The 14,082-nt window shown below is 29.8% G+C and overlaps 1 protein-coding gene across 1 annotated transcript in view; it reads left to right on the forward strand.

Annotated features, from left to right (window-relative positions):
- The first annotated feature begins 921 nt into the window (after positions 1–921).
- Positions 922–14,082, forward strand: part of LOC122272316 (uncharacterized) — a 33,552-nt gene continuing 20,391 nt past the window's right edge. Inside the window, exons 1-5 of the mRNA XM_071180905.1 lie at positions 922–1,114; positions 6,550–6,596; positions 11,508–11,639; positions 12,867–12,911; positions 12,988–13,053. Coding sequence (XP_071037006.1) covers positions 961–1,114; positions 6,550–6,596; positions 11,508–11,639; positions 12,867–12,911; positions 12,988–13,053 — 444 coding nt within the window. The 5' untranslated portion in view covers positions 922–960. The remainder of the gene's footprint in view (positions 1,115–6,549; positions 6,597–11,507; positions 11,640–12,866; positions 12,912–12,987; positions 13,054–14,082) is intronic.

Genomic DNA, 14,082 nt, shown 5'->3' on the forward strand with positions numbered 1-14,082 from the left:
TAATTGATAAACAAATACTAACATGAGTTGAAATGACATGTTTATTAATCCTAGTGGATCTAGTAAACAAAGAAGGCCAGCAACTAGGTTTTACAGATGTGCTTAAAAAAACTTGATGATCATCCATAACAACCTATTTATGCGAGTACTGTAAAAAAGGCGTCTGAAAGCAGTCTCTTAGTATCACACGCTTTAAAAAAGGCTAATCAACAGCATTCCTGGTGCCATCATTGACGAAAAATAACTATGGAACGAAAGTAGTCAATTTTCAAGTGCCTGAATTCCAGCGTGATTCGAACTCTTTTCGCTTGCAAAGCTAGCATGAAACCAGGCTAGGAGAGTCAGAGGACGTAACGAAATCTTGTGACGTCATGAGCCTGAGGTCATACCCTGAGGGTAATTAAACTGAGAGTAAGAGAAACTGGACGAACCTTGCCGTGGATTGGACCAAATGGCAGAAACTACTTGGGATGGCCTGGGCTAGTGACAGGCTGTAGTGACTCAGAAGAAAAAGAAATTGGATGACTTTCAGATATATTTATATTAATAGGTATTGAAATTCTATACATACTAAAACTATGTGCATTGAACGTTTGACTATGTATAAAATGAAAGATCGAAAATACCAAATTTCTATTATCAAGTGATCAAATTTGTTTGTTATCCTCAGTAACAAAATTTGTATGAAAAAAAATGGTGTAGAATATGTAGCTTGGAAATAGAATGAAAGGAAAGAAGCTTAGGGAAACAGAAAATGTTAAAAAAGTAAAAATTATCAAAGATAATTAATTCATTTTCTAAGTATAATTTAAAATTCAGTTTTATGTTTATTCAGTTGCATTTGTATTCACGAACAATTAAGAGGAAAAAGTGTTCGTATTTAAATGATACTCCTCTTCGTTAAGTCTGCAGAATTTTTTTTTTCAGAAGCAATATTAATATCGACGTAGGAGTACGAAAATGCTAACCATTTGCAAATTAATTCCCATCCTTGTTACTGTATCATACGTCAACGCGTTGGGTTTGGCTTTTTTTAAAAATGCATTTAGTCAAGCTATGACTTCTGCTGTGGGTAGTTTCTTAGATTGCGTAATATTACAGTATTGCGACTGCGGTAAGATTTTTATCTTTTCTGGTTATATCTTGTAAAAATGTTTTCTGAAGGTTTGTAAGAAGATTTTTATTGAATTGTTAGGGTTCCTGCCCTCAGCTTACTTCACTCAACAATCGCTTTGGTTGTTAAGCAATCATTTTTTCCCTTGACGATAATTAATTAAATTAAAGAAATTAATAATTAATAAATAATTAAAAAATAATTTGTTTTAGACAGTTTTTACTTGGAAATTAAAAATTACTTAATTTAAAGATCCCTAAAAATTCTCATATAATAATAACACAAATTTAATTCCCGAGATAAATTATTATATTTAATTATTTTAATTATGTTGATTCTTGTTTTAATTGACTATTATATTATTTTTGACCGTTATTTTAATCTGAGAGGACACAGTTTTTCTCAAACCTGATTATAGAAGTAAATATTACGAGTCGAATTCAGTTGAGTAGGTCGATTCGTTACGACAATGTTATTTCGTCGCCGCTAGTTCATTTCATCTAGTTCAATTCATCGACAGGGTTGTTTTTTCGACAGGTTCATTTAGTCGACAAGTTGGTTATTCAAAATGTCATTTCGTCGAAAGGGTAATTTCTTAAACATGACTATTTCGTCGACAGCGTATTTATGTAGACATTGTCATTCCGTTTACAGACTATTTTCGTCGACAGGATCATTTCTTCGACAGGGTCCTTTCATCAACACAGCACATCAATTTCATTGAGATCTTTTTGTCTATTAAAACTGTAAACATGGAGAAAAAAAAATTCATGAGTTCACTGTCTTTAAAATTTTTAATTCGTGAATACTTAAACTTAATTCGAATTTCTTTGTGAATATTTTGTCATTAAATGCGATCTATGTTATGTGTGTGAAATTGATTTGACGGGGTTAAGTAAAATAGTATAGAAATTTATAAGAATAGCATAATTTTCAGTAAAAGCATAAAATGTTTATTATTCTTAGTACATGAGGTGAACAAAATGTAAAGATACTGGGGTTATGCCGGAGTGAGGAGAAGTGGTAAAAGGGGATAGATTTAATTCCTTCAGGACCGTGCACACGTATAGGAGGTGACGCAATTCTCCTTTCCAGACGAGCCTTTCCAACTCCAGCAGCCCCTCATGATCACATGGATGTGATATCAATTTGAAACGTTTTACAACAATTTTTTTAAACGACACTTGAGGGTGGTTGAAATTAGTTATAATTTCGAATAATATATGACAGGTATTTAATCTTAAAATGTGATTTCGGTTCCTAGTATTTGTTTTTTAGCTGATCCGGTAAATTTAGACAAGCAAACTGCACGCATTCAGCTCTTTCGGAAAGATTATTAAATTAGGCGAGAAAATTAATGCGCACCTGATTTAATATTGAATTACTTCGTTTTATGTTTTTGTTTATATTTTGACGGAGTGGAAAAAGTGTGGAATGCTTATTGAGCGCAGATTTGTTTATGAATTGTGTTATGTATGAATTATGTTACACGAATTCCTAAATTGAAATAACTTAATAAGCAAAATCACCTTGTTCCGAGCGTTATCTTTATCTTAGCAAAACTTGAACGAAATCGGTGGAATTGTTCCTGAGAAATTATATTTTAAATATGCGTTTCTTAAAAAAAATTCGATTTCTCAGGAACTATTCGATTGATTTCCCTCAAATTTTGTATTTTGCCAAGTAAAATTACCTTGCTTAAGACGATATGAATAATTGTATACCTTAGAATTCAAAATTTTTGACTATTGCTAAATAAAATAATAAAAGTTCAATAATAAAATTAATTAGCATAAAATTATCTTTGGATAAGTTAAATGCTCAGAAAGTAAAATTAACAACACCGATCTCCAGGACAAACTATTGGAACCATATTTCTCTGATTACGACTACTCCTATAATTTTGAGATCAGAAACCTGAATCCATCGAAAAAAGTATTTAATCACAGAAAGTACTTTTTTGTGTCTGATTTCATAACCATAGAATATCGTCTTCACTAACTTATTAGTAGACCTAAAAAACCTCAATTAATGCCCTTAAAAAGCGCAAAAAATGCCCTTAAAAGTGCAAAAAATGCCCTTAAAATGCGAAAATTGCGCTAAAAATGCCTTATGACATGACTTAAATAGAAGTAAAAATATTGAACTAAAACAATGTTTTACTCTTTAAAATTATTATGAGTCGTTTCAAAAAATATAAAGCAATGCAATACTTGTTCTACGTTCATTAAAGTTTGACAAATATGTTTTATATCCAAAAATAACAACAAAAAAAAGGAAAATATATTAACTCCAAAACATTTTCATTTTGTATAGAAACTTAAATGAATATAACTTCCATCTCATAATACTACTAAATATCAAAATTACAGTGGATTATTAAATTTTTTTTTAATATTTTGAAATGTAAACGAGCGTCTCTTGTCTGAAAGCAAATTTTTATACCAGGAGAAGTTTCTTTCAACGTCTACTGATGTTATTGGTGCGTACTTGAAAAGGACGGTCACACTTACTGACAATTCTTCTTCAATTTGAAAAGATGTTGCTTCACCTGTTAATATCCTAGAAATTTTCTTCATTGTTTGGAAGCCAGTGTAATAATAAAAAATTATAAAAAATAATAAAAATTAGAAAAATTTGACAAAAAATTTAAAAAATGCTTCAAAATGCAAAATACGCCCCAAAATTTTAAAGAAAATGCCCTATAAATCTCAAAAAATGCTCTAAAGGACAAAGAATGTCCAAAAATGCAAAAATTGCAAATGTCATCAAAATCTGGGCCTTACTTATTAGCATATTTGAGGTCATTCCCTCGAACCATTAAGATTGAATTCTAGAATATGAAAATCCAGTTATTAGATCAAAACTTTTTTAGTTATTTTTTTCCGCACTGTGCAGATTTGGAAAAAATCTTGAAATAATTCTTTTTCAAGAATATTCAGCGTATCAACCGATAATTCCGATAACGGTTTCTGGCCGGTTGTCAAGCTTCGTCATTTCTTTTTAATTTTTTATTATTATTCCTGTGGTTACTGGCTATTAATACTTCTTCATTGATCAAATCTCTGATGCACTTTCTTTCGTTTATAAAATACTCCGATGTTTGACTTTGATACCTCCATTACCTTTAACTCATTTGACAGCATCAAATTTTTTTTGCTGCTCCTGTATAAAAATTGATTTTTGGATTCCTGGCTCAAAAAAAATTGGCATCAGTACAGACTACGAAAAGATTTGAGACTTCCTTTTCTTCCGTCATACTTAGTTTAAAACGCCATTAAAACAGATTACAGGCTCAAATAATTGGAATCAGTACAGTCTGAGAAAAGATTAGAGACTCCCTTTTTTCTGTCATACTTAGTTTAAAACACCGTTTGAACATATTCCATTTTTCAAAATTATATTTTTGCTTAGCCGGTTAATGTGCGGTTTTATGTGCATTAAAATCTACATTTAATATATCTATAAAGTACCTGGTGTCGTTCATTTTTGGTGCTGTATAGCCGATGTTAATGTATTTTCGAAATTATTCCTACTTAATATTCTTTAAATCTTACATTATTTATATTCGTACATTTAGAGACAATTAATGTTTTTTCAAAATTGAAAAAATATTTTTTACTCTGACTGGCTCTATACTCTGTTAAAATCTATTTAGGAAATCTTTGGTACCCTAAAATGTATTAATTATAAAAGCATATTGTAATAAAATAATAAAATTATTTGCTTACTTCTATTTTCACAACTAGGAGAAACTCAGAAAAAATAAACTGTGGCTGGGTTCGTGAGGGACGCAACCAATATGTCTTCTTAATTCCTTCACAAATTTATAATTCCCTCTATAAAAATAAAAAAATAGATAATTTTTGAAAATTTTAGTCATTTTTAGAAATTTATCCTTACCATTTTTCATAGTTTTTTGATGTTATAACCTTGAAAAAAATGTATAAACTGCAAAATTTGTTTAGTTTTTAAATAACCCCGATAGTATTTACGATTTTAAATAACTCAGCAATTTTGTTTGACGCTGCAACTATATTTAGTTTTCAATGTACGCAGTTACATTCAAAACTTTCCTGGGATTCAAAACTTTCTTGATGTCAATAATATTTTTTTTATTATATATAACAAGTTTATAATAAGATATTTTTCTGCTGAATTTTGCCAGTATGAAAAAGTTTCACCTTGCCTAAGAAATAACTAAACATGAAACGATGCAGAATTTTCTAAATTACTGTGTAAAATAAATTTAGAAACCATACATAAAAATATAAAAATTTCAGATACCGTAGATACATATATAAATATTTTAGATACCATATATGAGAATATAATAATTTTAGATACCATGTCTATATGTATAAATTTAGATACCATACATAAATATATAACAATTTTAAATACCATAAATAAATATTTTAGATACCATACATAAGTATATAATAATTTTAGATACCATGCCTATATGTCTAAATTAAGATACCATACATAAATATATAATAATTTTAGGTGTCATATGCATGCGAAATATGACAATTTACAGTCCTTTGCTCCTAGACCTAAAACTATTCAAGTAAAAGAGCTTATTTTTAAAAATTTTGCTGTTAGTATTGTGAAATGATCTTGTACTACCATTGACTGTTTTGTATATCTCAAAAATTTTATTGAATTTCAAAATGTCGTTTTCCTGGTATGTCACAAACAATATTTCCATTGATAATTAGCTTCAAAACTTCGCATAAATTTTTCAGTATCTGATTTTTTTTATATATAATGGCAAATTGTCATTATCCTGGATGTCATTTTCCCGGCTTATGAATGCCAGAGCATTGAAACAGTTACCAGAAAATTTTTAAGCAGTTGAATGTAAAGAGAGAGAGAGCAAATATTAACCTAATACCAAGTTTATGTAAGAGTGTCTTTTTTTAATTTAATGATTGATTATTATACACAATTTTATTCTGTACATATCAGCAACAAAATCATTGTTGATTTTTTTTTCTACAGTGGATAAAAGAATTAATTGAAGCAATTCATGGTCCATCTTACGCAAAAGCTTAAGTTGAGTTACTTACTAATAGCTTAAAATGACTGTTTTTCAAACTTCCAAGCTAATATGTCATTTTCCTGGCATTCAAAATTTGGCGAATTTCTATTTTATTTTTTTTTCTTGAGCAAATGTCAATAAACTACACTGCTGTCTGTAAGATATTACTAAATGTAACTAAATAAATATACAAAAAAAATTTTAGATTATTTTGAAGACTTTAAATTTGAAGAAATTTTTTGTTCCGAATTGTCATGTTTCCAAAGAATTGCCCATATAGAGAGTAGCTAGTTTCAAATAGAAATTTAGTATTGTTGCATTTTGAAAAAATTATAAATGCTTTAAAAATATATAAATGTTAATAAACGCTTTTATTATATATTTATAGAAGTACTTGAAGAAGAAAAAATATGTTGGGATAAAGTGCCTCAAAATGTAAGTAAAAAACAGTTCTGTTTGAAATTTGATGCGTTTATTTCGAAAAAAAATCATTGTTTACTAAAAATCTATTATAATTGCAAAAGAAATTATTTCGACTTTTTTTCAGTTTTATTCAGCTTCATTTGGTTTATATTTCTTCACATAGAATTCCATAAAAGTATGAACTGTTTTAAGTTAAATAACAAACATTTAAAATTATTAAAAAAAAGAAAAAAATCCAATCCGATGATATTTAAAAGCTGCAAAGTTGAGGATTTGATGCAAATGCTTGAAAATTCCAGTACTAGGACTCAAGCTTAATGGCCGTCCTCTTGCCTCTTTCTATTTATTTTGTTTAGCTTTGCACAAATTTTGTAGCATTTTCCTTAACAGCAAAAAACACTTAGGCCCTCTCATTGATCCAATATGCATGAATCGTGACTCAATAAGGGTTCAAAGGACGGTTAATCTTCGGATATTCGCCCAAAATAGATTGTCCGATTCACCTGATATTTTACAGCCACTTTACAACCAATATCGGTGCTATATAGAACAGTTAGATTCACCTAATATTTTATATTCATTATTCAGTCAATATAGGTCTTATATAGACCATTCTAGGACCAATATTAAAAAAATCTAGACATTCCAATTATGGTCCCTCGATGCATGTTCTTATTATGGCCACATGGAGCAAATTTTGAGCCAAGGTAAAATTGTTGCTAAGGTATCATTGTTAAGTAAATATTTGCCTTCCTCTTTCCTGTTTTCAATCGGGTGCCCATGTAAGGGCGATCCTGTTTGAAACGAAGGGTATGTCCAGTTCATCTCCATCTTATAAAAAAAAATTTCCTTATGAATGAGTAATAATTTTGCCTTTTTAAATCGATCTTTATTTGAAATAGTGTTAGGCCAGAAGATTCTTAAGACAATACGTATTCCTTTGTTCTGAAATGTTTCCAATTTTTCTAGTTCAGTTTTTCGAAGGTTTCAACATTCAGCACCATACAAAAGTATGGAACGAACAACAGCTTTAAAAAAGTTATTTTTGGGTTGATTTTTATATTTGAAGTTCTCCAAAACTTTTGAAGGCTTCTGAAACAGGTTCTAACTTTTATGATTATATGGTTTATATCATTACTGCTGTCTTTTCTTTTTTTTTCTTTTTACTATTGCTGTAAGGTGTGTGATTCTTTAAAATTCATTCATTCATTCTCATGGTCTCTGTCTTATTCTTGTTAATTTGTATACCGGTAAGTTTCTTTATTTACTCAATTTTTGGTTATTTTTTTCAACATAAATGAATCTGGATGAAAGGACGATAATGTCATCTGCATAATCAAGATCTTCTAAGGTAGAGTTAAAATTCCATCTGATATCTCCTTTTTCATTTTTGGTTGTATTTTTCATCATCCAGTCAATAGTAATTATAAATACAAATATAAACAATACGCAACCCTGTCTTACTCTGTCCTAGCATTAATACTTGTCGTCAAAAGAGTCTGTAAATAATATATCATAAATAATATCCGTAAATAATATAGAACAGAGATACATGTAGGATTAATTATATAAAAATACACGTATAAAATATTTTGCAAAAATACATTTTAATGGTTTTCTTGACACCAAAAACTTACCCCTAACCTAACGGGTTGGGTTACAACTTTAAAATCCATTTATTTTTAATTGCAGATTTGGATTCTCCAGAAAAATTCTCACTATTTGACTTTAGTGTCACTGAATGCTTTTTTTTAAAATATTTGACCGTTTTCATACTTTTTGACTCCCTGCATAACATGAGCATACTATATGCAAGGTTTTCTTCCCCACCTTCTAGATATTTTTAAAATTCCATAAAAAATTCAAATCAAAAAGAGAACGCATTAGCGATTTCAAATTATTATTTAACCGAGGGAAAAAAAAGGCCAAAGCACTTTCTAAAACTGATAAATTGCGATGCAGGAAGGCGAGAGTAAAAATCAAGAAGGATCTACACTCAGAGAAAAATTGAAATCTGATTATTAAAAACACCTGCAAGTTTCAACCTCCTTTGAAACCTGTTTTGATGTTGATTCCATTCGCCTTCATCTATTGTACAGTGTCACATTTCCATAGTGTTAAATATTGATTTGCAATTTCTACTTTCATGTTGCGATCTATATTTTCATGTCCTATGCTGTTAAAAATTTCAAAAATTCCGCTTACGTTGTACCAAAAATTGATATTCATTTGCTGGCTACGTAAAATGGAGCTCAATTTTACCATATTTAGATGTTTTCACTAGCTCCAAATATTAGTAGAAGAACGCACCAAAAGTAGGAATTTTGAAGAAACAAAACACATTTTCATTCTTTTTTTTTCTTCTTTCTTTTACAAAAGCAGAGGAAGGTTGCACCATTTTGAGATATTTTCAAATGTCTTTTTTTTTCTTTCCTCCAAGCCCTGAGCATGTACCTAGGTTATGAAAAACCCTTCACCATATAGCCCAGGACTTGGCCACTAGTCCAGCTCCACTCCAGCCTAGGAACGGGTCCAGTCAGCGGTATTAATTTTGAAAATATTCTACTTAACATGATGTTTAAAGGAAAAAAAATTTTTTTTTACGGAAAGTGTGGAATTTAAGAAGAAATAAGACAAAGGGAAAAGAAAATTATACATGTGAAATAGGAGATCATTAAAATTTTAATAAATAGTCATTATCTGCTAAAAAGTTCATTACTGTTATTAATCTTTTGGTTAAAGTATTGTTCATAATAAAAATTTTCTGCCAAATTTCTAAATTTGTTGGACTAGGCTGACAACTATGCCAGGAGACAGTGTAGGAACAGCTAGTGAGACAATGTTCAGGCGAATCTTGTTGGCCGCAGGTGCAAAGATCAGTATCTGTTATATGCAGGTAATGAAAGAAGGTTGGAAATGGTCCGTGACCCGTCAAGAACCAGATGACTTGTTTTGGAGGAATTGTTTTGAAAAAAGTAACATTGTTAATAATTTTGAATGGACGTCTTCTTCTGTCTGAATTATTCCATTGAAATTGCCATTTTGTTTGAAGAGATTCTTCGTTTAAGATATGAAACTGGAAGTGGGTATACGTAATTTTTTGCTTGTCTCGTAGATTGTTTAGCTAAATCACCTGCTTTTTCAATACCTACTCTATTGCCGTGTGCTTTAATCCAGGAAATTTGTATTGGTGTGTGTTGAAGTTTATGTTGAATATCAAAAGAAATTCTATTATTTGTGCCAAGATCAAGCATTGATGATACTGATGCTTTTGAGTCAGACCAGATGATATAACTATCATTATTATTGAAGTTTTCAGTGCTCTTAATATATTTAATGCATTCAAGAACTGCCAACTGTTCGGCTTGAAAGATTGAATTTTCCCTGTCTAATGTGTAATTTTGTGAATGTGTAATATTGAGGAAAGGAAAAACTGTGCCTGTGTTTGTCTTCGAGTCATCTGTAAAATAGTTTGTTTTTCTGTTAAAATCGAAATTATTCTGCTCTATTAAAGATATTTTGTTAATTATGTGAAAAGAAGGATGGCGATGTGGCATTTTAGCTTTTTCATAGTCTAGTGTATTATACGTTATATTATTAAATTTGGCATCTTTTTCGAGGTGAGTTAGGTTGTTGAGCAAGACATTTACATAATCTGTTCTGCGAGAAGAGGAATATTTGTTAGCACTTGAAGTGCTGCCGTGGGGGTAGAATTATTGGCTCTACTCATGTTTAAAAGAAATTTTCTTTGAATCGATTGTAAAGTGCGATAAATACGTGGAGAGATATTCGTTGCCCATAGGCTGCAACTATGAGCTAATGCGAGAATTATTACTGTATTGTATATTAATTTTCTCGCTTTTTGGTTGATATCCCATGATTTTTGGTTGATTTTTTGAAGCGAATTTAATAATGTATTAGACTTTTGATTTAAAATATTAATGTGAGAACCCCAGTTTAATTTTTTATCAATGACTACTCCTAGATATTTAAAATGATTAGAATGTTAAATTTTAATATTATTGATTTTAAATATTGCACTGCAATCTGTGTTATGAAAATGGATGTAAACTGTTTTTTCAATAGAGAGATTTAGAGCATTTTGAATAAGCCATGTGTGAATTTCATTAAGGGAATTATTTGTAATCTCTTCCAAATTTCTCCTTGAGTTCGCAAAAGTCAATATAATCGGAACGTCTGCAAGAGCTTGAATCATATAATTTTCAGAATGTATGTTAAGCAAACTATTGATAGTAAGATTCCATGCTGTAGGACCAATACATGTCATACATACATTTCAAATGTCTCAAATGCAGGTTGCGATTTATAGTAAAAAATTTTTTTAACCGTAAATAGGTTTTCTTATGACATACCTCAAACTATTTTACACCGCCGACCAAATTTAAAAAGGCAACATAAAAGAAATGAACTTCAATTATACAAATAAAACATTTACCTATCTTTACCAAACTTAATACTTGAAACAACATGCATTAGTCGTCCCGATACGCCGAGGCAGAGTTGTAAGGAAAGCATGGCGTCGTAAACAAATATCGTTCAGTTAACTGTCCCCGTCAAAGTTTTGTGCCTTTTATCAAATTTCGGTACAGTTAGTTGCACTATAGAAGTATTTCTCGATCATACTTTACAAGATATGGTGCAACTAAAATAAAATGATCTTTCATTTAACAATACTTTGAGATAATGAGACACTTTGCATCAAATACTGGTTAAAGACCTACCGAGTTTTCTTACAGTGTATTCTACTTTCGTGTTATCATTTTTGTTGATTATAAGACCACGTATTAAGGGTGGTTTGTACGAAACACCCTTTACTAAAGCCATTAACTCATACTTTATGATTGTTATTGAAGCTACATAACATTTTGAAGCAACTTATTGATTTTTTAAATTATATTTCAGTTTATTAATTTTGTTAGAGATACAGTGACAGCGCAACGTGATCTCGAAGGAGAACCTGAATTGCCAATGTGCGAAGAAGGAAATTTAACTTCATGCCTTTTGCCTTATATGTGTTCGTACAAACAGATACTCGTAAGAACATTTCAAGCTATTTATTACAATTTCCAAAAATACATATAGTCAGTTTTTTTTTTACCTAATATAACTAAATATTTATTAAGCGTTTTATTATCGAAAAAGTGAATCAAATTTTAGTACGCAACTTAAATTTTCCGACGTTAAATTATAAATAAATAATGAATAATTTGTAGTTACTATTTAACCTAATACTGTACTACAAAATGTCTAGAACTAAAGCATGAAAATTAGGGAACATTATAATTTTCAGCAATAGTATGTAACTATGCGTAAGAAAAAAATTGAATTTTTATTTGCCCTCATTTATGTTTAAACCGGTGCATTTTAGTAAGTCTCGCAACACTAATTCAATGCGAATGCTACAAACTACTAGAAATTTATAACTAATTGCTTTTATTGCTGTTTTTCGAACCTCTGTAGCCAAATAAAAAGGCCATAGTTTAAGTTATAGTTAAAAAAGTCATAGTTTGACGAAAAATAGAAAGCCATAGTTTAAGCCCCTTACACTTGAAGCAATGTGATGATTTTAAACTGTATACATAATCTTGCTGTGAAGAATTATCTACGCTTTAGAACAGACAAATAACTTAAATACCTTAAAAGTTATTGAACTTTTTTAAAAATTAACAATTTGGTGACGTTTTTTCACCTACATAAAAAATTTCAAAAACACTGTGGTAGTCTCAGTTTTTGCAAATTTTTATGAGCACGAGTAATCCAGCATTTGAGTTTTTAAGCATTAAAAAATTAGATCACAAATGCTTTTCATTTTCACAAAACTGTGGTATTTCTCCATATTGACGTTTTGCACTTTTTCCAAAATAAGGGTAGCCAGCGCTGGCTTTAGACATGCTAAACTTCACCTAACAGTTATGATTAATAACAGATTATTCTCCAAAAAGCATAATTTCATTTTACGATGGAGCCTTCAAAAAACAGATAATCTAAGTATGTCTTAGTACGTACTGCCATAGCAAGCGCTAACTAATGTTTTGCCTGACAAAAATTTTCAATCGGAATTTGCTGCTCTAATAAGGGTAAAAAAGTAGTAACCCTTTTCTTCAAGTGTTTGATTTCGTGTGCGTTGATTAGTCTTTACTTATTTTAGAATAATCACTTAATAAAGAGGTTAGAATCATTTTATTTTTTAAATGATTGCTATTTTAATTAACAATTTCATATTTAAAATTTTCTTTTCTTTATGCATTAAATTTGCTGCAGAAAGGTCACGTCCAGGCAGTTTTCGAGCCTGTGGTTCACTATAATGTAAGTAATTGTTCTCAAAAATGCAAAATCTTGGATATTTAACGAATACTTTTTTTTATGCAAATTTTATTTGCAGAACGATCTTGCAAATTCAACTGATCCAATAAAAATTGCTGACAATAATAAACTGGAAGAGTTTAAGGTAAGTTTTCTTTTAGTTTTCACAAACATACCCGAATCAATTGAACACACTTTAAGCATGCATTATGTGCAAAATCAGCAGGTATGTCTTAACAAGACTATGGGATACTTTGCCAGTTATTGAAAATAAAATAAAAATATGAAAAATGTAACTAAATTAAGGAGGAGAAAATCATTTTATTATTGCCAATCGTAAAACGAAAAGCATCGGGGACAATAATTTTGAAAGAAAGACGTAAGGTAGTTTCGAGTGATGCTCCTTGCGTTTTGCATTTTGAGTTTTAAAAAAACGAAATTATTTTTTGTTTGCTTTTATGTCTACTTTGAAAAAATGTTTTAATTTCTTGTTTTCAATTATAAGTTTTTTGCTTTAAGTCTTACTGCTTGTATCAGCATAATGCTCATAGTTCTAGTTGAAATTTGAGTGTATTGAGTATTTGAGTATTATTATGAATCCTTACTTAAGATTTTATGGTCATCCATAGTACCATTTAACATTTTAGTGTACTCGGTCATTGCACCTGGGAAAGTTGTAAAAATTTTAATTGACGATAATAATAAATAATAATAACGCTGCATGTGATGGTAAGGAAACGATTAAATTAGTATTGTCATCCAAAACACTAGTTAACATTTTAGTTTACTTGCTGATTGGAAAATAGTGCAAATTATGATTACTTACAAATTCTATTTGGTAATTATAGGGAGATAAATAAAGCCCTTTGAAAACAACCGAAAAGGCATTGCCATTAGGCATTGAGGAACTATTTCAAGGAACTATTTAAGTGCTCTTGCTAGTCGGAAAATAGTTGATAATTTTATTTAACGATTCCATCCTTACAGATATGAAAGCGAATTTATAAAAACGTAGTGAAAATTGTTTGGCATCTTGACAAGTTATCAATCCAAACACTATAGAAACAATGTTTCGAAGTTTTTATTTTACAAAAATGATATTTCAAAGTTGGTGTTTTAATTTTTCTGTTTTACTATACATGTATAGTTGTTTATATATTTTCATTTGTCCTTT

Source organism: Parasteatoda tepidariorum, chromosome 5, assembly GCF_043381705.1.
Source record: "Parasteatoda tepidariorum isolate YZ-2023 chromosome 5, CAS_Ptep_4.0, whole genome shotgun sequence".
NCBI classification, from domain to species: domain Eukaryota; kingdom Metazoa; phylum Arthropoda; class Arachnida; order Araneae; family Theridiidae; genus Parasteatoda; species Parasteatoda tepidariorum.